This window comes from Artemia sp. Qi Xiang Cuo, chromosome 4 (genome assembly GCF_049724085.1).
Source record: "Artemia sp. Qi Xiang Cuo chromosome 4, ASM4972408v1, whole genome shotgun sequence".
Classification (NCBI taxonomy): Eukaryota; Metazoa; Arthropoda; class Branchiopoda; order Anostraca; family Artemiidae; genus Artemia; species Artemia sp. Qi Xiang Cuo.
This window is the reverse complement of record NC_142797.1, coordinates 26,297,500-26,323,400: the sequence shown is the minus strand read 5'-3', so window position 1 is coordinate 26,323,400 and position 25,901 is coordinate 26,297,500. Positions and strand designations below refer to the sequence as shown.

Here is a 25,901-nt window from a genome sequence, read left to right as displayed (position 1 = left end):
AAACAACCTATATTGATGATGATTGTATTGTACAGTATAGCAAATACAGGGCCATCATTTCTTTTGGATTCGAGTCAATCCGAGGTTAATACGCGAAAATGTGTGCACCATAATTTTGGACCCATCCGAATGGACATTAGGCTGTAAAAGTTAGAAAAACAAACTAAAAAGAAAACAAAAAAACAAAATCATCGGCCATTGCAAGCTTGTTATCACCTCTCCAGTTTGTTTGTTTCTTACGTGTTTTCAGATTGTTATGGTCTATATCCATTTTTATGGTTCTTAGAGGCCAGATTTCCGAGGATACGACCTGAATTTGTTCAATGAAAGTATGTTTTCGCTTCCACCCTCCTCCTGTTAGACTAAATAAAGAGCCATAGTTCAACTCGTCCTTTTGACCAGAGTAGAACTGGATGGATAAATTCACCTTTTGTTGAACAAATGGTTTCTTTCATGAGGATGGGAGGTTAACATGAGTTCAACTCTCATCCTCGTGAACATGGGCCCTTAATAGGCTTTTTCCGCAGTCCAACGGTTTTGCTAGAACGGCAACAACATAATTCTTAGCTAACAAAATTGTCTGGGAATAATTCAAGGAAACGTACTAATTGGGTGGGAAATTAAAAAACCACAAGCTTGAAAATAAACTTGATTTTTTTTTGCGGGGACAAGAGGACCTAAAGACATATAAAAAATGTACGCAAAATAATAATATGCAAATATAATATGCACAAATAATATGGAAAATATAAGAAATGTTAGCAGTCATTGGAAGGGAAATTAAAAGTTCTAGTGCCCTTTTTAAGTGACCAAAAAATGGAGGGCAACTAGGCCCCCTCCCACGCTCATTTTTTTCCCAAAGTCACCCGATCAAAATTTTGAGATAGCCATTTTGTTCGGCATGGTCAAAAATATGAAAACTATGTCTTTTAGGATGAATTAATCCCCCGAAGTCCCCGGGGATAGGGCTGAAAGTTATGAACTTTACCCAATGTTAACATATAGTATTGGTTATTGATAAGTATACAGACGTTTTCAGGGGGAATTTTTTTTTGGTAGGTGGGGGGGGGGTCAGGGGTTATATGGGAGGATCTTCCATGAAGGAAGTTTTCATGGGGAAGGGACATTGCTATGAAGGGGGCGCCGGATTTCCCATCATTATTAAAGAAAAAGATCAAAAATTAATTAAAAAAAAAGTTTATCAACTGAAAGTAATGAGCAACATCAAAACTTAAAACGAACAGAAAATATTACGTATATGATTGAGTTCACCCCTTATTCAATACCTCGCTCTTTAAGCCAAAGCTTTATTAGTACTTTCACAAGAGCTATTTATTCTAATTAACGGCCTTTGTGATTAAGAGGTCATTTTGAAAGAATTGGAATAAAATTCGAACTCTAGCTTAAAGAGCAAGGTATTGGCTAGGGTGCGAACCCCCTAATATACGTATTAAAAATATATGAATATAGAAGTTCGTTACGTAAGTTAATTCGTAAGTTACGTATATTTATGACTAATGAAAACGTTCGTAAATAAAATTAAAAAACTTTCGAGAAAGCCATTTAACCAAAATGGCTGGTGAGCCAATATCAAAACCTCCATTAATTCAAAATCGTTCAAAAATTAAATAAAAAAAAAAGTTTTTTTTAACTGAAAGCAAGGAACGACGTTAAAACTTAAAACGAACAGAAATTATTCCGTATATAAAAGAGACTGTCCCCTCCTCAACGCCTCGCTCTTTACGCTAAAGTTTTGACTTTTTCACAACTCTATTTTTTTAAACAATAAAAACTTTAGCGCAAAGAGCGAGGTGTTGAGGAGGGGACAGCCACTTTTTTATACGGAATAATTTCTGTTCGTTTTATGTTTTAACGTCGTTCCTTACTTTCAGTTAAAAAAAATTTTTTTTTTTTTTTTTTTTTTATTTGGATAAGGGTAAGCAGAAAAGCCGGTAAAACTTATGGAGCCTGTGAGGAGTATATTTGCCCTGAAAAACATTATTTGTTTACCATTTTTCAAGTATTAAAATTCTAACTGGCCTTTTTTTCAGCTGTGGTTTTACATTCATGTTAAAGTTTTTCTTTTGTTGGAAACATAAAAAAAATACGTGGCATGGGATATAGGTGGAAACTCGCCCAACTCCTTGGGGAGGGGTCGCAAATACGAGTGTTTTTTTTATGTCCAATTTTTCTGGAGGGGTGTCCTTCGCACCAGTCTTAGGAAGGAACCCCCCTTCCGTGCGTCAGGTACGGCCTGGGCTGTCGTAGACCATTCAGGGGTAATAGAAATTAGTTCTCTGTTGCGAAATGCACACGACTCATTGGTATTTTCCATTCTGATTTCAAATATCCCATCTTTATTAAGTGACCGCTAGACCGTTTTTACCGGCTAAGAAACCATGCTATGAAGAAGTCTGAAGATAACAAATCTATTTCCAAGTCCAATAATGTTGTCCTCTGTATTTCTTTGAGCTACGTTCCTCGTCTCTTCTGTGGCTGCGCCTCACCTGCCGAGAGGAGAGATAGACGGCTATTGGCATCTGTCCCGAAAATCCAATGGAATGAACGTCAACAGTTGTTGTTGGGAGTCGCTTTTTTTATGCTAGTCGCTGTGTAGAATTTTTAATATTTCTTGTGTTTTGAAAACAAAGAATAATTGGTGCTTGTATTATCTCTTGTTAAAAAGCGTGTAAGTGTTTCCTGAAATATTGGATGATCCTTGAGAATCAAGTTATTTGTTGGATAATTCCCTATACTAAGGTATAGAGACTGTCATAGCCCAAGTGGTTCTTCTTTGAATTCAGCTAAGGCCTATAATAGCCTAGTTGTAGGTCCATGATGATTAACAATTTTCTTAAGACGAGGTTTAGGTTTGGTAAATTTCTACCAAATCATATTATTGAGTTAGGAATAAAGTGAATAGACCATTCGATGCCTTGTTTTATGCTGATTACGAATATAGCCTAATAATCATTTCGGTAAAGTTCTACGAAATCATATTATTGAGTTAGGAATGAAGTGAACACACCATTCGGTGTATAGCCTATATAGAGGGGAGGGGCTGAAATTCATTTCCGATAGAAATGCTTATTATATTCCTAATCAGCATAAAAAAGGCATCGAATGGTGTATTCACTTTATTCCTAACTCAATAACATGATTTGGTAGAACTTGACCACCATTTCTATTGGAAATGAATTTCAGCCCCCCCCCCTATGTATGCCAATTCAGGGTTAGGTTGCAGAAATATACACCCTGAATTGGTATTTATAGTGGGGGGGGGGGCTGTAATTCATTTCCTATAGAAATGATTACTATATTCGTAATCAGCATAAAAAAAGGCATCGAGTGGTATATTCACTTTATGAGTAAGTCAATAATATAATTTGGTAGAAATTTACCTTAGGTTTTAGTTTTTAGGATCTTTTCTGTTGTACCTTTGTCCCTAGGCTATTTAAAATGTATTTTTTAGTGGTTTATGGGTATTAACTTGAAACAAAGAAGTGATGCATGGCAAAATGCATAGGAAATATATAATGTGGACTATATATTGGCACAATGAGGGGGAAGGGTAAAATGAAGTAAAGCGCTTTTAGGAATGATAAAAGTAAGTATTTTAAAATCACTTGTATCATTCCTAAAAGTACTTCACTCCCCCCCTCCCTAAGGTGTAAAATATATAGCCCAAATAGTACTTGTATAATATAACCCCTACCGCTCAAGTTGTTCATTCATTGACGCATAATATAACCTTTTTTTTTGTTAGTTTCTTTCTGGTTAGCGTGGCACAAGACGAAGAGATGTGACAGAATAGATCGAAAATATATAATTTGGGATATTTATTTGCAAATTAGGGGGGGGGGGGTAAAGTATTTCGACAGTGTAAAGCTATAAAACAATTCGTAAAGTTGGAAAGAGAATAAAAAAGGCATCCAGTTATGTTCGTAAGTCAATATTATGAACTGCGAAAAATTTGCCAACAATTCTTACTTCATAATATGCAGAATAATTGTACCTAACACATTAGTCATGCGAAGCCGCTATACTTCCCCCCCTCTAATATGCAAATATATAGCCCAATTTTGATTCTGAAGTACCGTATTACGTTTTTATCATACTTAGGTATATTTCATTAGGATTGAGCGTCAGAGAAACATGTTAGAAGAATATTAGGTAGGGGTTATAACCACCTAAATTTTGTTAAAGGTCAAGAATAGCAGCTCTTCAGAAGGAGACATGCCAGAACAAAAAGAAGAACAACTATAATTGGGGCTATTAAAAGGGAAACAGTATTTATTTTTATGGGTATTGAGGAGGTTTATAACTTTGAAGCTGCAAATGTGGTTTCTATTAAATTTAAAAAGCGCACTGTTTACCAAATAAAAAATCCGGCACTTGAATGATATACCCCTTGCATCTCAAGTTGTTCGTGCATTGACGCATTGTAAAACCGGTTTTTTTCAACTTAGTGTGAGACAAGACAAAAATAGAATTGACAGAATAGATGAAAAAATAGTCTATTTTGGGCTATATATTTGCGCATTAGGGGTGGGGGGGGGGGTAAAGTATTTGGACAGTGTGAAGTTAGGAAAAAATTGGGTACTTATTTACAATCCGGGTAAACACGCAAGAAAGAGTGCATCGAAATCTCAAAGATGCGTTATTAAAAACAGGTTTTTGCTGCCTTGTGAGGTATTGCTTGCTCCGTGACAAAGGTTTAAACTTTATTTTTTGGGGGTTAAAGGAGCAAAAAAAGGTACCTAGGTTAAGTTACGTATTTAATATATTTGCTTTACCCCCCCCCCCCCCCCCCTAATGTGCAAATATATAGCCCAAATTTGTTTCTGAACTATTATATTTTCATCCTGTTTTGTTTTATTTCATTAACATTAACGAAACTTCACTTCTCGCGTGTTTACCGGATTCTTAATAAGTACCAGCAATTGTTACTTCATAATAGCAGAATGATTGTACCTAACACATTGGGCATGCAGACCCGCTGTACTTTGGCTAATATTAGCTAAAGCGTGTACTATAATAACTCGTGCTAGCCAAGTGGCAGTGTGTGCGAGATTGTGAATCTTTTGTCCGAAGGGCGAAGGTTCAAATCTTAGCGCATCCTATTACTTGGTCTAGGACGGTGTCGACCCATAATAATGGGTAGCTTACCCAGCTCATGGGTACCAAAGACGTCTGGGGGAGGTATGGCGGAAGGTGGTTCTTCCTGTGTCGTTGCCTTTTGTTGGTTTGAATTAATTGTCGTATTTTGCAATTTCGACTTTTGCACTTTGAAGTTTCTTAGACCATGAGGTGGTGGTCGGGATGAGGAAAGATCAGTCCTTTTTGGTACTTGTCAATTAGCTGGTACACACGCGAGAAGTCAAAAGTTTGGTTTATGCTAATAAAACAAAATAGGATGAAAATATAATAGTTTAGAAACAAATTTGGGCTATTTATTTGCACATTAGGGGGGTGGGGGTAAAGCATATCATATATTAAATACGTAACCTAACCTAGGTACCTCCCCCCCTAAACCCCAAAAACAATAGTTTAAATTTTGTAAGTGTAGTGACAAACCACGGTTTGCAATCCAATTGATCTATTGAAAGATACCCGTTTGACTAGTTTCTTTTAGTATCTATCTTGCGTGTGTACCTGATAATTGACAAGTACCAATTTTTTTTATATCCCGTGCCCTTTGACTATCTGGATATGGACCTCTCTTGCCCCCCCCCCTAATAAAAATGCTGGAGATTCGCCCCTGTTGATACTTGCCTCGTATGTAAAAGCGACAAGAACCGCATATAGAATCTCAAAGATTCTATATGAAAAACAGTTTTCATCTGCCTAGTGAGCTATTGCTCACTCTGTTAAAAATATTTAAACTTCTGTTTTTTTTTGGTTGAAGGGCAAAAAAGGTATCTAGGGTTGGTTACGTATTTGACTTATGCTATGCTTTACCCCCCCCCCCCCTAATGTGGAAATATATAGCCTAAATTTGTTTCTAAACTCATTTCAAATAGAAATTTTATTTGGGTATACAATCTTTTAAATAGCATAGGCTACCTTAACTATCCTTGTCTCTGGGACCTCTAGGGGGGGGGGATGTCTACTGGATATGTTTCCTTACATCCTGGTTCAAAAAAGTTTTTTTTTCAGTGAATACGTTGAGATTGACGTTTTTGCGGGCGATAGGGTATCCAATTGAGCAAAACTGGAAAACTAAAACCCCACACCTTGTTACCATAGAGAAATTGAGAAGAGTTGTATATATCAATGAAGAGCTAAAGATCTATGCTATGCATCAACCCTTGAAAATTGTTAGTTTATTGACTTACCGACAAGGGCCCCTTTTTGGAAATACCAATTATCCTATTTTGAGATATATATCCTTTCAGTGTTTCAGTTTTGTTGACATGTTAACAGAAAGCTGATTTTCTTCTCATTCTAAAAATGTAACTTTTATTGCCTGATATTTATTCAATAAATCAGAAATATTAAACATATTTTTTTCTTTTCAATTGTTTGTCAAAACAGAGACCACATGTTTAATTTATGCTGACAAATTATTGGTGAGGATTTCGCCAAGAAGGTGGGGCTATTATTATTACCCTCACATTGCATCATATTTTAGTAAATTAGGGGTGGTCCAAAAACCAGCTGCCTCTTTAAATAGCATAGGGTATCTTAGCTGACTGAAGGCCTACGTTGGTGTATCCAGAATGTTGTCTCTGGGACTTCTATGGGGGAGGGGAGACTGCACGAGTGTTATAATATATGTACAGCACGCGAGGCATCCACTCGACAAAAGCAAAGATTTGATGCTATCTAATGCTGTATAAACAAGTATTCAGGGGTTTCTTGCTCTAGGAACTACATTTAAACAAGTTTTTTGGGGGTTTAGGGGGGGGCTAGGTTAGGTTATGTATTTAATATATGCTATGCTTTACCCCCACCCCCTCCCTAAATTGCAAATATATACCCCAATTTTGTTCATAAATATTATATTATCATCCTATTTTGTTTTATTTCATTAGCATTAACCAAACCTCACTTCTCGCGTGTGGTACAGATATTAAAACAGTACCAAAAAAAATCTGCAGTCCTGGTTCAAAGAAATTCCTCCATTAGTGTAAGGTATTTTTCAAATTCTAGGTAGCTCTTGGGGTCCATGCCTCCCTATAGTGTGGAAATCAGATGTGTTGTTTTAGTGTTTAGTTCAGAAGAGGCCATGCTCCGGAGTGTTACTCACAGTTATTTTTGGGTGCCTTGTGATTTTTTGTTTAATGAGAGGTATCTTAATTGTCAATTTAAAAACGAAACTTCATTTATAGATATGTCCAAAAACTTGGTGTGACGTATCTGAAAATAACTTAATCAATTGAAAGAATGGGGCTTATGACAAAAAAATAGTCTAGACATGTTCGAGCTTTCGTTCAATATCTATATGTGCTGAGTTTCTTCTTATTTTTGTATTCTATGAAAAGTTTTCCAAGAGCCAAATTGAAAATATGCTCTTTATTTTAAAATTTTCAGTCTCATCTAGGCTATGGCCTAGAACATTTCTTCTGTATAGAACAAATGATGGGGTGCCTAGCAACAGGAGAGAATCCAATAAATCCCAAATTTTATGGCAACCTCCTTACTTTTTTTGTTAGACTTTGTTTAGTCCCTTGGCTATAAACAGATGGCCTATAGCTAAAGTAATAAAAACTGTTTTTAGTGAGATGTAGGTTATGGTTTAAAACCGAGGCGTAGACTACATGGGATAAGCCTTTTGGAGTTTGGATTACAGCAGCCTTTAATATTCTGATTCATGAATAGTTTAGAATAGCTTTTTTGACATTATTGTGAAAAAAAATCTTGGTGGCATTCCCCCTCTATATATTTAAGTTTACCGATCACGTGTCCAAGGTATCGCCACCTTCGTTGCCGAATGACGTCTGTAACTGTGGGCTGGCCTGAGATAGAGCGGACTATCTGGCTTGTGACGTAATCTAAAGTATAGGGGGGGTGGGTGGGTATAGTATAATGGGTCTTCATGCAAAAAGTGTTAGCTACAATTATTCTCTATATTATGAAGTAAGAATTGTTTTCTAATTTCACGCTGTCCAAATACTTTACCATCCTCCTAATTTGCAAATATATAGCCCAAATTCTATAACTCCAATGTATTCTGTCATCTGCCACTTGTTTCCCACTGAGCGTAAGCTAATTGTCTCTTAATGCAGACAGATGAAGCCAGTTTGCTCTCGAGTTTTACACGGCATAATTCTTGAGTGTTGTAAGTATAACAGATATATCTTTCTCGATAACTGTTTCACGTCTGATTGTCAGATACAGAGACAGTTTCAGGGGGGAGACAAAGGGACGCTTACCTCGGGCGCAGGGGGTTACAAAATTTCAAATAAATGATCTAACGGTTATAATCATTTTGTAATTTTATTTTTTTTAAAATAAAGTATAGGGCACAGTTGGCAAAATTTTGTTAATAAATGAAAATGTTGTTAAAGTTTGGCCCTGTAAATTTCTGGGGGACAGGGAGGGAGGGGGCGCTAATCAAGATTTTGCCCAGGCGCAAGAGAGGCCAGAATAGCCATTGGTCAGATAGGCCTATTAGAAAGGACTCGTGTACCTCATGCAAATTCTTCTAGTACTGACAGGAGATGCTTCGACTTATTTTGTGGAAAATTCGAATTATGAATTCTTGAGAATTCACTCCCGAAACTTGGGGGAGAGGGTATCGTATCTAGTCGTTTTATTACCAGATATTTGCACAGGATCATTAGAACAGAGCATAGAAGTAGGAAAATCTACTGAAACATTTATATAGAGGTGTAAAGCAAGATAGGCACTGCATGATTCGTCGAGTCAAAATGCTTGTTGAATAGTTATGTATTTTCAGACATGCGTGTAGGTCAGAATACGTTGGGGTCAGTACCCCCCCCCCCCCCTCTTAATCTCGAGATACGATTATTCAACAAATTGCATTTATTTGTCCCAGTTCGGCTTGTGTTTTTTTTTCAGTTTTCTATCCCTCCTCCTAGAATAAACTGAAAAGAGTGGACCCTCTCCTGAAATAAGTTCTTAAGTTCTTGCCAAGATGGGAGGCATCAAGAAACCCTAACTTTATTTCTAAATACTCATTTATAGACGCACGTAGGTCTGACTCCAAAGGAGGTGATCAAAGCGTTTTTCCTAGGGATGGGGATCAAAACCGGAGAATAAGAAATTTTTAGTTTACTATATTTTCACTTTTTCCAAGAAGCCTCTCATGAGAAATACCTTCCCTTACATCCCTCACCCCCCTGTGAAGTTATTTTCATTGATATTGGGTAATATGTTTATAGACATTTCTACGAGCCCCTAGGCAAAGACATTTCTACGAGTCCTTTGGGGAAGAGATCTTGAGCCTCATATCCAAGGCCGTATCCAGGGGGAGTTACGGGGTTTCACCCCCCCCCCCCAAAAAAAATGACTCCTAAAAACGGAACAAAAATGTTTATAAAGAAATTTTGATCCGTGTTTCAAAGTTTTTCCGTAACATCTTCCCCATCCCCGAGCAAAAAGCATGGATACGCCTTTGCTCAAATTCCTCTTCACATATACGGGTAATAGTTTATTGCAACTGTTCTAAAAAATGTATCCGACTAGGCCACTGAATTTCCTTTATTTTAGAGAAGAAACACTTTCAGACTCTTAAGAAAACATTCAGCTACATCTCAGAAAGAAAACTAAGTTTTTCTCTTAGAGACAATCTAATCAATATTATTAGAAATGGACAAAAAAAAGTAGAAAAGAAATGGCAAACTTTCTTCTAATAAGACTGATCATATTTTGGTGACAAACATGGGATGGTACCATTCAGATTGGGATCTATAGCCAGCAAGTTTACAATTTATATTCCATGCAAAAATCCAGATATATTTGAATTTATTTAATCTTAATAAATTGACAAGTTTCTCAAAGCATTTTGAAAGTCAAATCAGTTGAGAATAACCAGTAGCTAATTGACTTATTTGTGATTTAATAATTATTTTATTCGAGTTGGGCATGGTGACCTAACGTAATTTGGAATGACTTGAATGCTCTATTAAAATATACATTAATTATTTTAATTTAGTTCGATAATAACGATTTAGGTCATATGCATTCGAACATGTATTTTTAAATCTCGTTTATTTAGTCTTGTAATACAAATTTGGATGATAACATATGAAAAAAATATGGTAAATATTTTGGCTACAGTAATAGTCCTAGACGCGTATCAGCCGGTGGAGGACCTCAGGATCTCCCTCCATAAAATTACTTTTGTGAGTGTTTCTATTATTTATATACTTATCAGCTGTTGATTCTTTACATATATCTGATGTAGCAGCTTTCGGGCTGAAACGAGATTGAATTACCTTACTCTTAATTGTTACTACTATAGTTTTTATCGTTAAGCGTAGGTTAATAAGATTTGTAACTTAGGAAATTTGATTTTGATTAAATCAGGAGCAGATTAATTTGAGTCAAATGTTTGATTCTCTTTGAAGTGCGGAATACAGTAATTAAGGCTTGTTACTGGCGGATCCAGGGGGAGCAGGGGGACCCTGGCCCCATTTTTTTCTGGCAACCCATTCCTTTTTTTCTGTTTTTCACTCTTTGTGAATAAATTTGTCAATTATTATCGCCCTTGTCACAACCCCGCATCATTTTGCTTATTGGTGCCCTTGTCACATTGCCCCCCCCCCCCCAAGGGTTTGCTGTATATTTCACTCATATCACTCAGAATGTTCGAGGAGGGCAAGGGTGATACAAAAAGGTTACTTTTGTTGAATAAGCCAACCACATCAAACCATCAGAACATGTATTAATGGGCCAAGACCTATGTCAAACCATCAGAATGTATTATTGATGTAATTTATTGCGAGTATAAATGTTTTCTGAATAACTTAATTTTAGAGAATCACCAGTTACACATGTAGAGAGAGAGAGAGAGAGAGATGTAAAGATTTGTAAAAAAAAAAATTTTTTATAATATCCTATGAATTGTCTATTTTTGATGTTCAGCAAATCTTTATTTCGTGTCGAGATGCAAGGCCTCATATCTGATTAGTTAAAGTGCAATTCACACACGTCGTTAGCTAGACATCAGTGTGTTGGTATAGTCATTTTCGACCAATCGTAATTTGCTTTCTCTTTTACAAGTATCACTGATTGGTCCATAGTGATGATGGATAGGAATTGATGCCCAGTTAAGTACATAAATCAACGGGGCTTAGAGAAAACCTGAGATTTACTTTCTGCCTCTATTTTGATTTGAGTGACAGTTTCACCCGCGAAGTAAATTTCCCTGCGAAATTTATTAGCGTATTTTAAAACTGAACCTTAGGTTGACGAGATCTTAGCTCAAGGTGCTAAAATAGAACTATACAGTTTTATCTTCATTGGCAGACCTGCGCAGAGGGGGGAGGGACTGATAAATTTTGATAAACCCCTGGAAAAGTGGAAAAATTGTCTAAAATTGCAGGTTTTTCAATCACCCTTCCCCTGGTAATATTCTGCTAGTCCCTCCCCTCTCTAGTGTCAGACCTGTTTACAACTGTGTTGGTTGGAATACAAGGTCGTAAATTAGAATGTTTTTTGGAGGATGGTTAAAATGTATACCGTGTTTTTATAGGATGCTAAAGTACTGACACATCTATCAAATATCTATTGCATTTTAGGCAACATGTCGATAATGGGACCTCCAGGTGGCAATGAGTTCGCTCCAGCCGTAGGCTTTGTCTCATATATGACGGTAATGAGCCCCAGCACACAATTATAGCCTTTTTTTTTTATCCGTGATGTGTTTTTCCTTCTTTCCTGTTTTTTGGTGGCGTTCCATATCGCTTTAGCTAAATAGCTGGTCTTTTTCTTTCCGAATAACATAGTTTGTGCTTGCTGCATTTTTATTCATTTAAGTTATTTACCTTTATCACTATTCACTTGCATTTATTTTAAGAGCTAATTTGAAATTGTCTGGCATCGCTAAGGGCCTTTAAACAAGATTTCTATCAGAGTTTAGTGAGGGAAGTTAGTGAATAAAAATCGGGCTAGCAGTCGGGGCATAGGCATTTACCTTATTAAGGAAATTGTTTATAGCATAAAGATCCTTAATAATCCTACTTCAATCCTTTTGTTTTGTCTTGTCAATAGAAGGCTTTGTCAACTAACATTTTCATCATAGATGCATTTCTGTTATGCAGGTTAGTTTATTTTATTTTTAGGGGCCTTTCTCTCCCATAGTTGCATCAAGTCGTAAGTAATTCGAGTATTGTTTTTTCTATTGTCAAAATTTGTACCAATCATTTGGTAGGAAAATTTGTCATGTTTTTTTGTCTTTTGTGCATGGAGAATATTCATGTTTACGTACAGTAATTATAAAAAGTTTCATTCTAAGCTGAACAAGGACATGCTAAACAATATTATAGAGCACACATCACAATATCAGAACTTACAAATAACCATCTCTCCCCTTCCCGAAAAACAGCAGCAAGGGGATCCCCCCATACACACAAAAAAAACACAATTTAGAAATACTCTGCTATTTTATCACTTCATTAATATATTTGCAAACCACAAAGATTGTCCTTTTTAAGTCCCGTGTAGGATCCGCGGGAACTCCAGGGTTTCACCTTAAAAAAATTGTTTCTTAAATCAGAAAGCTGATAGCATCCTCTTGAATATGTACCACATCATTCAATCCTAGATTACATTTGAGGCAAGAATAATCTGCCTCTGAGGCTAGCTTTTTCTATAAAACACCATATTTATATTTATCAATTGTAGACAATTTGTGAAACCGGGTTCCTAATATCTTGGACGGTAAATCTAATTTAAAGTAGTACTCCAAACTAAATAATTCTTTAACCTGGGCATAAAACTCCAACGTCTCGTTTACTGCCTGGTATCGAGTCTGAACTTCTTGCTCTTCCATTCTGCTCCTAACCCAAGACATAAGTGATTCATCCTTCTCTGGTGGACCTAGTCCTTCCTTTAAAATGTAAGACATTCTGCTCTTCCATTCTGCTCCTAACCCGAGACATAAGTGATTCATCCTTCTCTGGTGGACCTAGTCCTTCCTTTAAAATGTAAGACAGTCCTGCCCCATCAGATATTGCTTTCATTTGGTCCGGTCGTGATCTCTTCCTTTTTGACCGTGATATTTTCAAACAAGCTGCATATACTAATCAATCTTCCCACAGGCTAAAAACATTCAGCCAGCACCAGGTATAGAAAAAGTTCCAGAGCTGCCTGTAGCAGAATTCGACAGAATTTCAAAAACTGCCGACACTTTTGCAGCACAACTTGTGTTTTGACAGCTTTTCTTGTAGCAAAAAGTATTTTTATTTGTAAAAATGGTATTTTCATACAAAATGGGCTTTAACACAAACTGATCAAGTTTAAAGAAAAGGTGGTAATCAGTGTAGTCCCTGAAAGGCTAAATTGTTAAATGTTGTGATTCTATGAAGTAAAAAAAAATAATGTGTTGAACTGCTTTTTTGTGCGTGCACGACATTTTGGTGCTCACTATTTAGTGTATTAGTAAATATTGACATTCAGACAGTAATTATGTTGCCTCGTTCCCGAGATACCGTACCTGCTTGTGATGAGGGGTTTAGTCCTCATTATGAGTGTCATGAGCCAATTCTAATATACAATGAATAAGCGTGTTTTTTTTTCTCTAAGACGAGGTTTGAACAGGGTTACCACCCCTTGTAAAATTTTACTAGATCTTGTAAAAAGCATATCCACCTTGTAAATCTAGTAAAATGGGGGTCAGATCTAGTAAAATCGAACAAATCTAGTAAATTTTTTGCCCTCATCTGAAAGCATTTTGTTGGGAAAACGTACCGGAGGCGGTTGACTGTTGTCTTACTGTTCCTATGACATTTATTCTGTGGTCCCAAAACACGACAAACTGCTCAAGTCCTTTGGCGTGAAATTCGAACTTTTGAAATCTGTTTCAAACCGTTTGAAGCACTAGTTAAAAGACGGAACCTGAAGGGCTCAAGAATTTTTTCTACTGAATGGTAAATGGAGGAAATATTGGACTTGGCGTGACGTCATTGTTTTCCACGGAGAAGTCAGCCAATATAAATCTGTATGTTTGTAGTTTTATAGGCGTTAATTCGTGATTTTTTGGACGCCGTATTTCTTAGCACTTATTTCGTCTGTTGACGAAAACACGGTTTTCTTGCCAAGGTCTTGCATATTAATAATCTGGAAGTTAGGGGCAAAAACTTATTCCCATAATCACTGAAATACAAAAGAGTAATTCTTTCCCCCTCATTATGCTTCAGTCCTAAGCCCTAAGTTTTTTTATTAATATTGACAAATTTAGTAATGGGTTGAGTTTATTTTACCACACAGTAGTTTAACTTCTATTCATATTTATCTCTTATTTACCTTTCTTCTTAGTTTGACATACTGTTGCTAATATCCATGATTTTAAACTGCTGGGCAAGGGGTATTTGTTTCAAGTTTACCCCACTCTACATATTGTGAAAGATCAGACAGCATTATGCTTTTGGCAATCCAATGTCTGTCTTAGATCTACAAACAAACTTTTCACCCCATCCCCAATAGCTTCACTCTCCCTGAATAAGTCTTGTCAATGGCCCTGATTAAGAGCTTGGATCAATTGTCTAAGTTGCAGGATATTTCAAAGAATGCTCTTAGAACAAAAACTATAATTCTTCGTCCATTTCGCATTTCCAACAAAGTGTTGCTAGATGGTGTCTCGCCCAATCCTAGGGGGTGGGCATTGGACCCTATCCATTCGTGGCTTATTTTGTAAGGACTAAGAAGAAATAGGTTTTATTCATCTTCGTTCGTACTTCAAAGTTAGATGGTGCTTTTACGTATAGAAGGCTTTTGAGTAATTGAAACTATTTTGTGCATGAATAATGTTGCAAGCATTAGGAACTCGTAAAATGAAGAATGTATCTCCTTTTTTGCATTTATTTTTGGCAAAGGTCTGTATGATAAAGCTAAGCAATCTATGATAAGTGTGAAGAAAGCCTGGGCTTGTAAAGTAAAATCCCAAATAACCGTTTTTGATCTTTCACTTTTGTTTTTGTATTCACCTTCTTTTAGAAGGAATTTTAATATATTAAAACCATCTAAAATTAATCTAAGAGGCTTCATTCGCTCAAGATTTTTTTTCGTTTTTAAGCACGAATATCGATTATGCATGCGGCTGTAGTAACAGACGAAGCTATATCTCCTGTGAAAGGTTGTAAACAGGAAATCCATAACTCTGTATTTATCAGTCAGGCAATTCAATTTGCCGTCATCTTTTTCTCTTTTTTTTTGTTCTATTTCATCGGGTCTTCCCGGCCCCGTAAGTATGGTACAAAGCTAATACTTTTTGTATTCTCGGACATTTATACAGGGTTGAATGTAATATGAAAAAAAAAATAATAGAAATGGTTGTTGTCTACAGGGTGCAATTTTGAAACAATTAACTTGCACTAAATAGCACATTTGACTCTATTCTGCTCAACAAAATGCCCGACTATTTCATAAATCTAACGGACATATTTATTATCCTCTTGCCAAAATGATGTCGGATTCTTTCTGTCAATTAACATTTCCTATGAAAGATGTGCTTACATTACCGTGTAGATATCTATGTAGTTACTATATAGATTCCTGTACAGGAAAAGAGCATATTCACTTTATACAAATGTAACATTAGTTTTAATCTACATTTTCTTGCACTTGTCCATGTGTATAAAAAATTTGTAGCAATGGTTTAATAGTATTAATTTCTCGTTCTAAAAAATCATGTTATTGTTTATTCTATTTAACGTGAATAACGTTATAATTTTCCACCTCGTTCATAACTCGTTGAAATAGAGATACACAATCATTAAATACTTTCCGAGGCGACACTGCTTTTTCATATGTAATAGATATAAAATGAAAGCATTGAAAAATGGATGGGACTTCTAATAAGACAGTGCACTTTAAAAGATAAGGAAAACACTGTATAAATAATAATAAAAGTTCGAATATTCCAGCTTCACATCCCATAGCCTTTAACAAAGAAAAAAGGGGGGAAGATAAAACAGCCATATTTATAGATAAACATATGATTAATTTTTATTTTGTTATTTTCTGTATATTGTATGTTTTTCTCAACTTTGTATGTAAGTGTCGATTTGTTATTGCTAGTTTTACTTCTTTATTTGTCTCAAACATTTCCCGTTGATAAAGGCTTCCAAGTGTAAAACCGAAATATTTGAACTTCAATCATGATTTGTTCAAAAATTAATTTTTTGTTCTTCGTAGTTCATTGTCTTATTAGGAGCTTATCCTTTTTTTGATATTTTTATTTGAATTAAATTGCAATTTCTTTTTTATTTCACTCATTAGAATATTAGTTTTACAGCTTTTGTGATATGGAACGCTGCTATTAATGCATCTGGTGTTTATATTTGGTTCTGGTGCTCATTGCATAATGCTGTCGGTCACTCTTTTGCCCTTTCTTTGAACATTTTTGACTTGTAGACGTAGTCTGTTCTGCATTTAGGGTAACATATATATATATATATATATATATATATATATATATATATATATATATATATATATATATATATATATATATTATCAGTTTGTAATATGATCCAATTTTGCAGGTTGATGTTCTCTGCTAGATCACATATTTGGAATTTACCTTGACCAATGCGCATGAACTTATTTGCCTAAGTTTGGTAGTTATTTTATATGTCCCAAAGCAATAACAAAATAGTTTTACTTTAATCCTAAATCCGATGTTAAACAGGTCCTCGGAACCTCCCTATTTGGTGCTCTTGATCACATAACACATTTCGATATTCTAGTTGGGATTTGGCTTTTAATATTAGTAGGTTTATTGTTTCCTACTCTTAGACTGAAATGTTTCATGTGTTGCGTCGTATATTCTCAATTTCTCTAGCTCACTTTTTGCTTTTAGCCTCAATTTCCCTAGCGTCCCTTTTAACCTCACGTATCAAATCAGTTCTTGAACAAGTTAACATTGTCTGAAAGAAGAAATTCGGAAAACGATGTGACGACATTCTCTACCTTCATGCGGCGGTGTTTCTGGCCTCTCTTTCGCCCGAGACAAAATCTTGATTAGCGAAAAAAATTACGAGCCAAATTAGAAAAAAAAAATCATTTATTAACAAAATTTTCCATTTATTTAAATCCGACTTTTCTTGCTTTAGCCTCTGCAGGATTATTGATTATATCGACATCCTGTAAAATACGAACAGGTTTGAATACAAAAATATATAAAAAACGTTAAAATTAATTGAATTTGGTCTACTTACTTATCTTTTCAAGGAAGGGCGACGAAGATATAGGAAAAATCGCAATTTTGGATTCAATTTGCTTATACTTACTGCCAACTGCACCCTCTACTTTATTTTAATAAAAATAAAATTTCAAAACTTGCAAAATTATTATAGTAGTTAAATTATTTCTTTGAAATTTTGCACTCCTAAAATTTTTGTGCCCCGAGGCAAGTGACCCCTCCCCCCTAAAGCCGCATCTGTAAATCTATTCATTTCTTTCTTTCCAAAAATGATGGAAAAAATAATGGAAAACTTGTAAAACGTAGATTCTAGATTTCAACAGAGGAGAGCCGCTCCATAGCTAAAGGGCGGCGTCGCTTTTTGACCAAGAAGCTCCATTTTTTCTAGCTAATATAGCTTACTGGCTTTCACAAAGATAATGATTGCCAAAATCCAGTATTTGGATATATGTAAACCAACGGCATGAAACCCCAGTTGATGTAAGAAGGGATCAGACACAAGCGGATGATTTTTTTCGGGAGGGGCGGGGGAGCTTGGCAAGTAGTAAAAAGAATTGTTGAATATTTGAATAAGATGTGCCCAGATATTTGAGAAAGTTTAGGATTTAAGGGGCATGTGAGGGCCGATTTTAGGAGATATTACGGGGTTGTATTTATTTTTGGGTGGGTGAAAATATTGTATTCAATAAATCCGGGGCATACGTTGGAGGGAGGGGTATTTATGTTCCTACCTGTAATTTTCCATATTCTTCGCAACTTGCCTTTTTGTGTTTTAACTCGCCCCTCCCTCCCTTGAAAAATAAACTCTTATGTATGGGGCAAAATAACCTGCAATCGATACATGCGTTGTATATATAGGAGCCATATAGGAATTTTTTTTCAATCTAATTGAGATTAATGTTGACGCTTTGTTGATGTTATGAGCCAATAATACTGTTGTGTTGGTTTGGTGTGGTTCAGTCCTGGCTTAATTAAGTAGGCCCTTTTGCATCTTGAGCTCATTTTATTTGGTGTCACTTACGATTTTCTGCACATTTCTTCATTGTAGTTTATGCTTGGTAATATGGCTGAATTCTGTTTGCCTGATTTAATCTGTTCTACATATATTACATGTATATAATGTTAGTGAGGCTAGATACATGTTTTTAGTAATAGATATCTGTTTCTTTTTTTAATTTTCTACAATTTCTTTATATTAAATTATTTGTACAGTTTTATTTAGTATTTCTTTAGTTGAGAATTGCTAGCAAATTTTAATTGAAAGCAGCGATGTTGCTTGTCGCTATAAAAAGTAGAATAAACTTACAGGTTGCTTCGGATTTTTTTTTCTTCTTGAAATTTTTCAACTAAAGAGCATCGTTTTCTTTGAATTAAATAATAGCCAATCCCGAGTAAATTATCTCTACCTGTATAATTATTGGTAAGCGTCTGCAATTCAAGGGAATGCCAGTTTATAGGGAATCCATTTATTTATGTATTGATACATCAACGGTGAAAAAGCAACTAACAAGCCCGGTTTGCTCATTAGTTAGAGCATCATACTTCCAATTTTGGGTTTAAGAACATGTTTAATGGGCAAAGCTTGCATTTTTGAAGTAAAGAGTTAGTATTAGATTATTTTATGAGTGTAAATAAATAAGAAAATCGGTAAAACGGGAGGAGGGATCTTTCTCTTATATTTTCAAAAAAGTTTTCAAAATTATATATATATATATATATATATATATATATATATATATATATATATATATATATATATATATATATATATATATATATATATATATATGTATATAGAAGGTGTAGGGTGTGTGTTTGATTTAATTTACAGAATATAGGATATGGAAACCTCCCCCGTCCCTGAGTCGAAAGAAATCTTTAGGTGCGATGTCTACCATACTGTCTTATTATTTTTAATTATGATAATGTTTTATTGGCGTTAGAAACTTTGTAGCCTATATGCTTTTTAACAAAATTAAGCTGCTGAATAAATTGCTTTGTAAAATTAAACCAAACTTAGATTAGGTTTTCTTCTTTTTGGCCTTCCATTTTATACCTTTTATTGTTTTCTTTCTAATTTATTCGTGTCTTTAATTTCTAATAAAATTCAACTTCTACCTGTCATGTTTATTTATGCCTACCTTCTTGTTTTGTCTATGCCTTACTTATTAAAATTTTGTCATTCTTTAGAGTTAAAGGTGAACGTTTGAATTATTTTGTTATAATTAACATTTGACAGACTTTTTTGTGAGTAAAATATGCATTTTAAACTAAGATGGTTTACCTAATAGCATATGATTAAGATTTAAGTCGATTTGTTTAAGTATAAATTATTATTAACATAATTTGCTATTCTAGTACAATCAACTGAAAAACCAATAAATGCTTAAACGGCACTATAGTTTTTTTTTGGGGGGGAGAAATTGGCATACAACCATTTTCTGGTGTAACAAAAAACGATCAAGACAGGTTATGATTTTATGAAAATTTGTGTCCCCCTCCCAGGCGTCTTAGTATTTTGTCTGCTGACTGAAATTAGATACCCCTGATGGTTTAACGCCTTGGACAGAAGTAGGAGGGGTTTCAAAGCGCAATTTGTTTGTTGACAAAATCAGTTGATTTCGAGCTTTTAGAGAAAGACAATCCCCTTTGATAGCTGTGAACTGAGTCCCGGATTCTTAATTGTTTCGCATTAAAGGTCGCGCATTGCTGCAGAAAGATCACAATAATAATTTATAAACAAGAGACCAAATATGCTCTTTTAATAAGATTTTTTGTAATAAGATAGTCGTCCATTTTCTTGTGTGAAAAAACGATCTGTATTCGTGACGGCTTTTGGGAAAATTTTGTTTAGGATCTTAATTTTGAAAAAAAAAAAAAAAAAAAAAAAAATTGTATGAATGACGTCACAAACACCCTGACGTCCAGTACCCTAATGGTTTTGCTTTCCATAGCAAATATGCTGAAATCAAAGTTATTTTCTTAAAGAGATAAAACGAACGAACTATCTTTCTTGAAGCTCGGTCCTCTGGTCCTGGAAGTTAAAGCGATTATATATATATATATATATATATATATATATATATATATATATATATATATACTTCTCAACGGTGTCAAGTCTCATGTAAGTATAGCCGTCATTAAAACCTGTTACAATTCTACCGTTCTTCTTTTTTTGTATGGAAGAGCTCCAATACTTGGTATAAAAAATCTGTATATTTCATGTACGCTATAGACAAGGTGGATATATAGGATTACGTGAGATAGCTCATGTTTGTCTTGCAAACCAGAACGCAATTTCTATCAGGTATTTGTATTGCAGCTTTTAGAACTTGATTGATTTAACGGGCTACATTTTGACTCAAGTGGCTGTTAGTTACTTGGTGGGTGACAGTTAACCTAAAAACCTTATCTTCATATGGTTTAATCCCTTGTTCTTATTTGTTGCTTTGCATAATCATTTTGAAAGGAAGTTTTTATTTTAATCGTAAAGCCAATCACACTATAGATGTATTCCAAATGATGCGCTTGGGATATGCGTCCACATCTGGTTCAGACGTGGGAGGGGATGGGGCCTGGCTACCCTTATAGAAAAAAAAACGATGATAATTTCTCCACGCTGAAATTTCGGCCTTGGAATCCGGTCGCCTATCTCATTTAGATTTTATGAGAAAAAAAAAGCAAATGTTATACTATTATATCTTTGTAAGTTTTTAAATAAGTTATCTTTTATAATTTCTTAAGATTAGTACTGCAAAAAAGTAAAAAAAGAAACGTCTAAAGGAATGTGAGTCTAGTTTTGTGAGATTGGAATGTGAATCAATTATTTTTTCAGGGAAACTTGTTTAAAAGAATTTGAGGCCTGAAAGATGCTCGTTTTGTATGGTTTTTCGTCTATGTTCCGGGGAAACTTCTGTTTAATCAGAAATTCTTTTTAAAAGTAGAAAATTACCGGAAAATGATAATAATAGGGTCAAAGTCTAGTTCGAGTGTTTTAAGGTCGATCGTATGGCATCTAGTATCCGAGTTATGCTATTTTATTCTCTTTATTTGTTAGTTTAGTCTTACTTTTATTGTGGGGATGGATCATTATAAAAAATAAATAAATGAGTGATTAAAAAGTGACATTAAAAGTATGTTAATCAAAATAAGTAAATATTTTAATTTCATTGGATAGTTGTGTAAAGGCTTAGCCTAAACTTTTATTTCTGCTATAATGTACGAGTCAGTGTTGTATTTTTAGTAGTAATCTGTACAATAATTTTTAAAATAAGGAATCTAATAAAAAGTCAAATCAATAGTAATTTGAATTATAAAAAATATCTATTTTTATTCAGGTCCCCGTATCCATACCAATATATCCAGCAACATCGACGCCGTATGGGATCCCTGTGCCTCAGCCGCAGACAGCTCAGTTTACAGGACCTCCCCCTCAACAAGGGCCCCCTTGCCCAAATGGACATCCTACGTATGTTTTCACAGGACCCACCCCACCATATCCCACCGCAATTCCAGTGAGTTGATTTTTAATATTGCATAATCCTTTTATTGGTGTTACCAGTATTGTTACTGTACTGATGTCTGTATAATGTACTGGCTAGAATAAGTCTAGAGCTTGGTTAATTCTCAAAATAATAGAGAGGTATCGTTATTAGAAAACGACAACGTTATAGCATGGATTAAGGAACATAAAATACGTCTGCATATAAGTTCGATAATCGTACAAAAATGTTCAGTGCGTAATAAGCGCAAATTTGTGTGTTGCTGAATTTCAGTTCTGGGTAACGATTTTCAAGCTAGTCAAAGCAATGTGAATTCGTAAAACCGGGGTAGGCTCAGGGGAGGGTGGTTTTACCTATGATATAATCCTCCTGAAGCTTTAAAGTTACTGAGGGGTCACTCCCTTTTCGCTGTCTGGTGTACAATCTTCAAGCGCCACTTGTGTCACACATTTTCGCTACACTTCGCACAGCTCCGCCGCGATTGGCGCCCTCGCTATGCACGTGCCAGCTGATGTACGTGAATCTTGAAGGTTGATTACTCCTCAAAAATTTTCGTGGATGCGTGATTTGGTTATTAGTGACAAAAAAAAATAATATAAAAATGGGTTATAGCTCCTGCTCCCCTCCCTCCCCCACGCAAAATCCTGGCTACGGTCCCACTTTTGACCAATTGTTACTAAGTGCAAATTTGCAATAAAAAACAAAGGATTCCGTTGTATCTACATGGTTTATTTAGCTATAGTGATTATGAAACAGCTGTGAAAAATGTTAGTATTACTCATTGGGAAGAACAGATTCACTAAATTGGATTCTTGCTGCTTGATTGGATTATAGGCTATACAAGATGTTTTTGAAAAGTTTCCAGACTATACAAGCAATCACTGTTCCACATGACCTATTTACCGATAGCGGAGTGACATGCGGAGTGCTGCTGGTTTGCGTTGGCTCAAAAATTACATTCAGTAACTGCAATAACTACTGTGTGGCCATGAAAAATATTATGGCGACTGGGTTCGACTCCAGGGCATGGCTGTATCTGGGGGGTGGTTGCCCAATTTTACACCCCCCCCCCCTCTCGCCTAATTTTTTCCCGGCTCGTACAAAAAGTCCTTAACCTTCAACAAGCCTTGCTGTGTTCATCCAAGTCAGGTACGCAGGAAAGGGGAGTATTCGGGTCTGCCTCTTCCACCAAGTGTTTTTATGATTCCCCCACTAATTGCTTTATTTTATATAGTTCAACTGTTTTTTAATTTGCCCCCCCCCCTTCCCCATTAAATCTAATGAAAAATTAAATGGAATGCGAGAACTTATTTTGAATTTTCTGCTATGGCTTGCTAGCATTAGTATAGCGTTACTAATTGTATGCAAAGATGGAACCCCTATTTACATCATGACAACATCTTGACAAATGACTAATTATGCATAAACTTGTAGCCAAGGCGGTGTCCAACTATGGTTCGTGTGTTTGACCCCTCCCCCATACTTCTTCAACCTGAAATGTAGAAAATTCGTAATAATGCACGCTTCGAGGACTAGTCAGACAAGTCATTTCCATAGTTTAATTTCCTCTTTCCCCGGAAATTTTTTAATCCCCCAATTCGAAAACCTGGTTCCAGACCTGATTCTGATCCTGTGAATGACATCCAAAGAGTTTGAAGTAGGGACATTCTCGGAAGTTTTGACAGTGCCTCTGTAAGAATTGATTCCATCTCTTTTCTTATTATTTGATAGCTTTAAATATAATTCTCTTAGTTGAAGACGTTGTTTCGTGATTTGAATATCATCGTTCAACTTTTTTCTTCAAAAAACAGAAAAATAATGTGAAACGGTTTCATATACTTTGATTCTGCACTAAACAGGGAAGGTATAGATAGGTGTTGATTTACTTACTATTTTTCATGACTTATTGAACAACATCTTTTTAGGTTGCATCTTCTCGAGTTTCGCAACCTGGACCTCCGCATCCAACACAACACTCGTATACGCAACCCCCTCCGTCACATAATGTAAATGGCAATCTACAAACAGCGCCACATCACCAGCATATACATCCCCAATCATCTAGGGTTCAGACGATGCCAATGCCTATTGGAGTGGGTTTTGTGCCCATGGGAATTCCTGGCCCTTTTATACCGCCACCTCAGCCACAACAGGTAGGATTGAAAATTTTATCTAATGTATGATTTCTGCTTCTGTAAGTGAAAACGATCTTGAAGTCGGGTTCTTTTGTTTGTGATTTTAGTTGTGACTGTCAACTTTTCTTAGTCCCGTTGAAGTTAAAAAAAGAAAATCTGAGGTGAGGCAGGCTAGAACTGCATGGTATGGAGGCAACCTTTGGTAGATAGCCTACGAGTTGTGTTTTTAACGAGAACAAATTGTAAAACTGTCCTTAGCTATGTCGCCTGATATGAAATGCCTCATGGAATGCCTAACTAGAAACCGTAAATATGAACATAATGATTTAACGTTTCTACCTTCTCTATGATAACCTTGGCGCTATTACTCATTTATCTCTTTTAGTGTTTATTTAATGTATAGAAGTCAGAGCCGTATCCCAGATTTTTGTTCGGGGGGGGGGGGGGTTACAAAACCCCGAAAAAAATTTTGCGTACATGCATTTTTATTACTCTTGTACAAAGGGCGGAACTCAGACTAGGAATTTTTTTTTTATAGCTGGAGAAGTCCCCCGTTCATAGACTATTTACTATCCAATACCAAATATATGAATAAGATTAAAGTAGAAATGATCGAGGGAAAAAGTGCGAATGATCAGCTTGTCATTCAAAGTCAAATATTTTGGTAAATGATCGTACAGTTAATCTCAGGTAGGGCTTATTTTGATAAACTGAGAAAACGGGCATAATTTCACAACCAAAACAATCGTGAACGCAAAGCATTTTAATCTTTAGGGAGGAAAAGAAAGTTGTCTGGGGGTAGGGGGGGCATTCTAGCGCTTATTTAAGTGAAGGCCAAATTTAGGCCAACCCGTACTGTCATTGCCCGTTCTAATTTGTATATGTAACAATTTCTGGTGGCGATTTATTAGGAGGGAGTCTTAAACCTGCCCTTTTTCAAGGCTTTGCCACTGCCTTTAAAAGTACTATGGTTCCCTTCTACCTCCACTAATGTTGTTCCTGTTCCGTGTTGCACTACCTATCATTACTTGTTTAATTTCTGTTGTTATTTCCTTGAACAATTCCATCTTCACGGTATTTGACTTGAAGAAAAATTTGTCCACCTCTTTCTGGGAATTAATAGAAGGTTCTTGACCCCTCCCCCCTTGTCTGATGATGCCCCTGTGCGATACTGTAAGATTTTGTTTTTCTTGGTGTCATTTAAGGTCTTATCTCGGGGGGATGGGTCAAGGTTTCACCTTCCGAAATTTTGCCCGACTCGTAAAAACGTAACAAAAGTGCATTTAATCAAATTTTTGATGCATTTTTAAAGTTTTTTCTTGTACACCCTCCCCAAATACTCGAACAGTAACCCTGAATCCGCCCTTGGTGCCATTGCTATTTTCTGGAAATCAGTTCAATCTTCACAAGCATTTGACTTGAAATGAAACTCGTCTTTCTAGCCTAGTTTCCAATTTACTACTTACGATATTGGATAGTTCATGTTTCTTATGCAATTTATTTTTAAATTCGTGCTTGCATTCACATCATACAGAAACAAAACAAGTTAATGAAACTGGGTTATTAATAAAATCCAGGTACATGGACAAGAGAAAGTACTTTACTTTTAAAACTATCATTTTTACACATGTATTTTTTTCGCACGTTTATTTTAGTTTCAATTTTATTTTGGAACAATGCCTTATCCATAGCGGTGTAAGGGTTTTAACTACCCGCCCCCAATTTTTTGACCGGCCCGTAAAAGCGTAAAAAAGGCATGTGTTTTGATGCGTTTTTAATTTTTTTGTGCACCTCCCCCCCTTTCCGAACAAGTACAACTTCTCTTTTCCCGATATTGAAATACAACTTTATATTTATCTTCGTTTTAAAAATACCCTTGCCCCTTCCTACGTTTTCATGGCTTGGCGCCATTGAGTATGGTTTTTT

General features: G+C 35.6%; 1 protein-coding gene across 3 annotated transcripts in view; it reads left to right on the top strand.

Annotated features, from left to right (window-relative positions):
- Nucleotides 1-25,901, top strand: part of mura (ring finger protein murashka) — a 176,278-nt gene that overhangs the window by 127,033 nt on the left and 23,344 nt on the right. For all 3 annotated transcript variants that reach the window (XM_089088200.1, XM_089088199.1, XM_089088198.1), the window contains exons 6-7: nt 21,676-21,852; nt 23,766-23,993. In XM_089088200.1, coding sequence (XP_088944326.1) covers nt 21,676-21,852; nt 23,766-23,993 — 405 coding nt within the window. The remainder of the gene's footprint in view (nt 1-21,675; nt 21,853-23,765; nt 23,994-25,901) is intronic.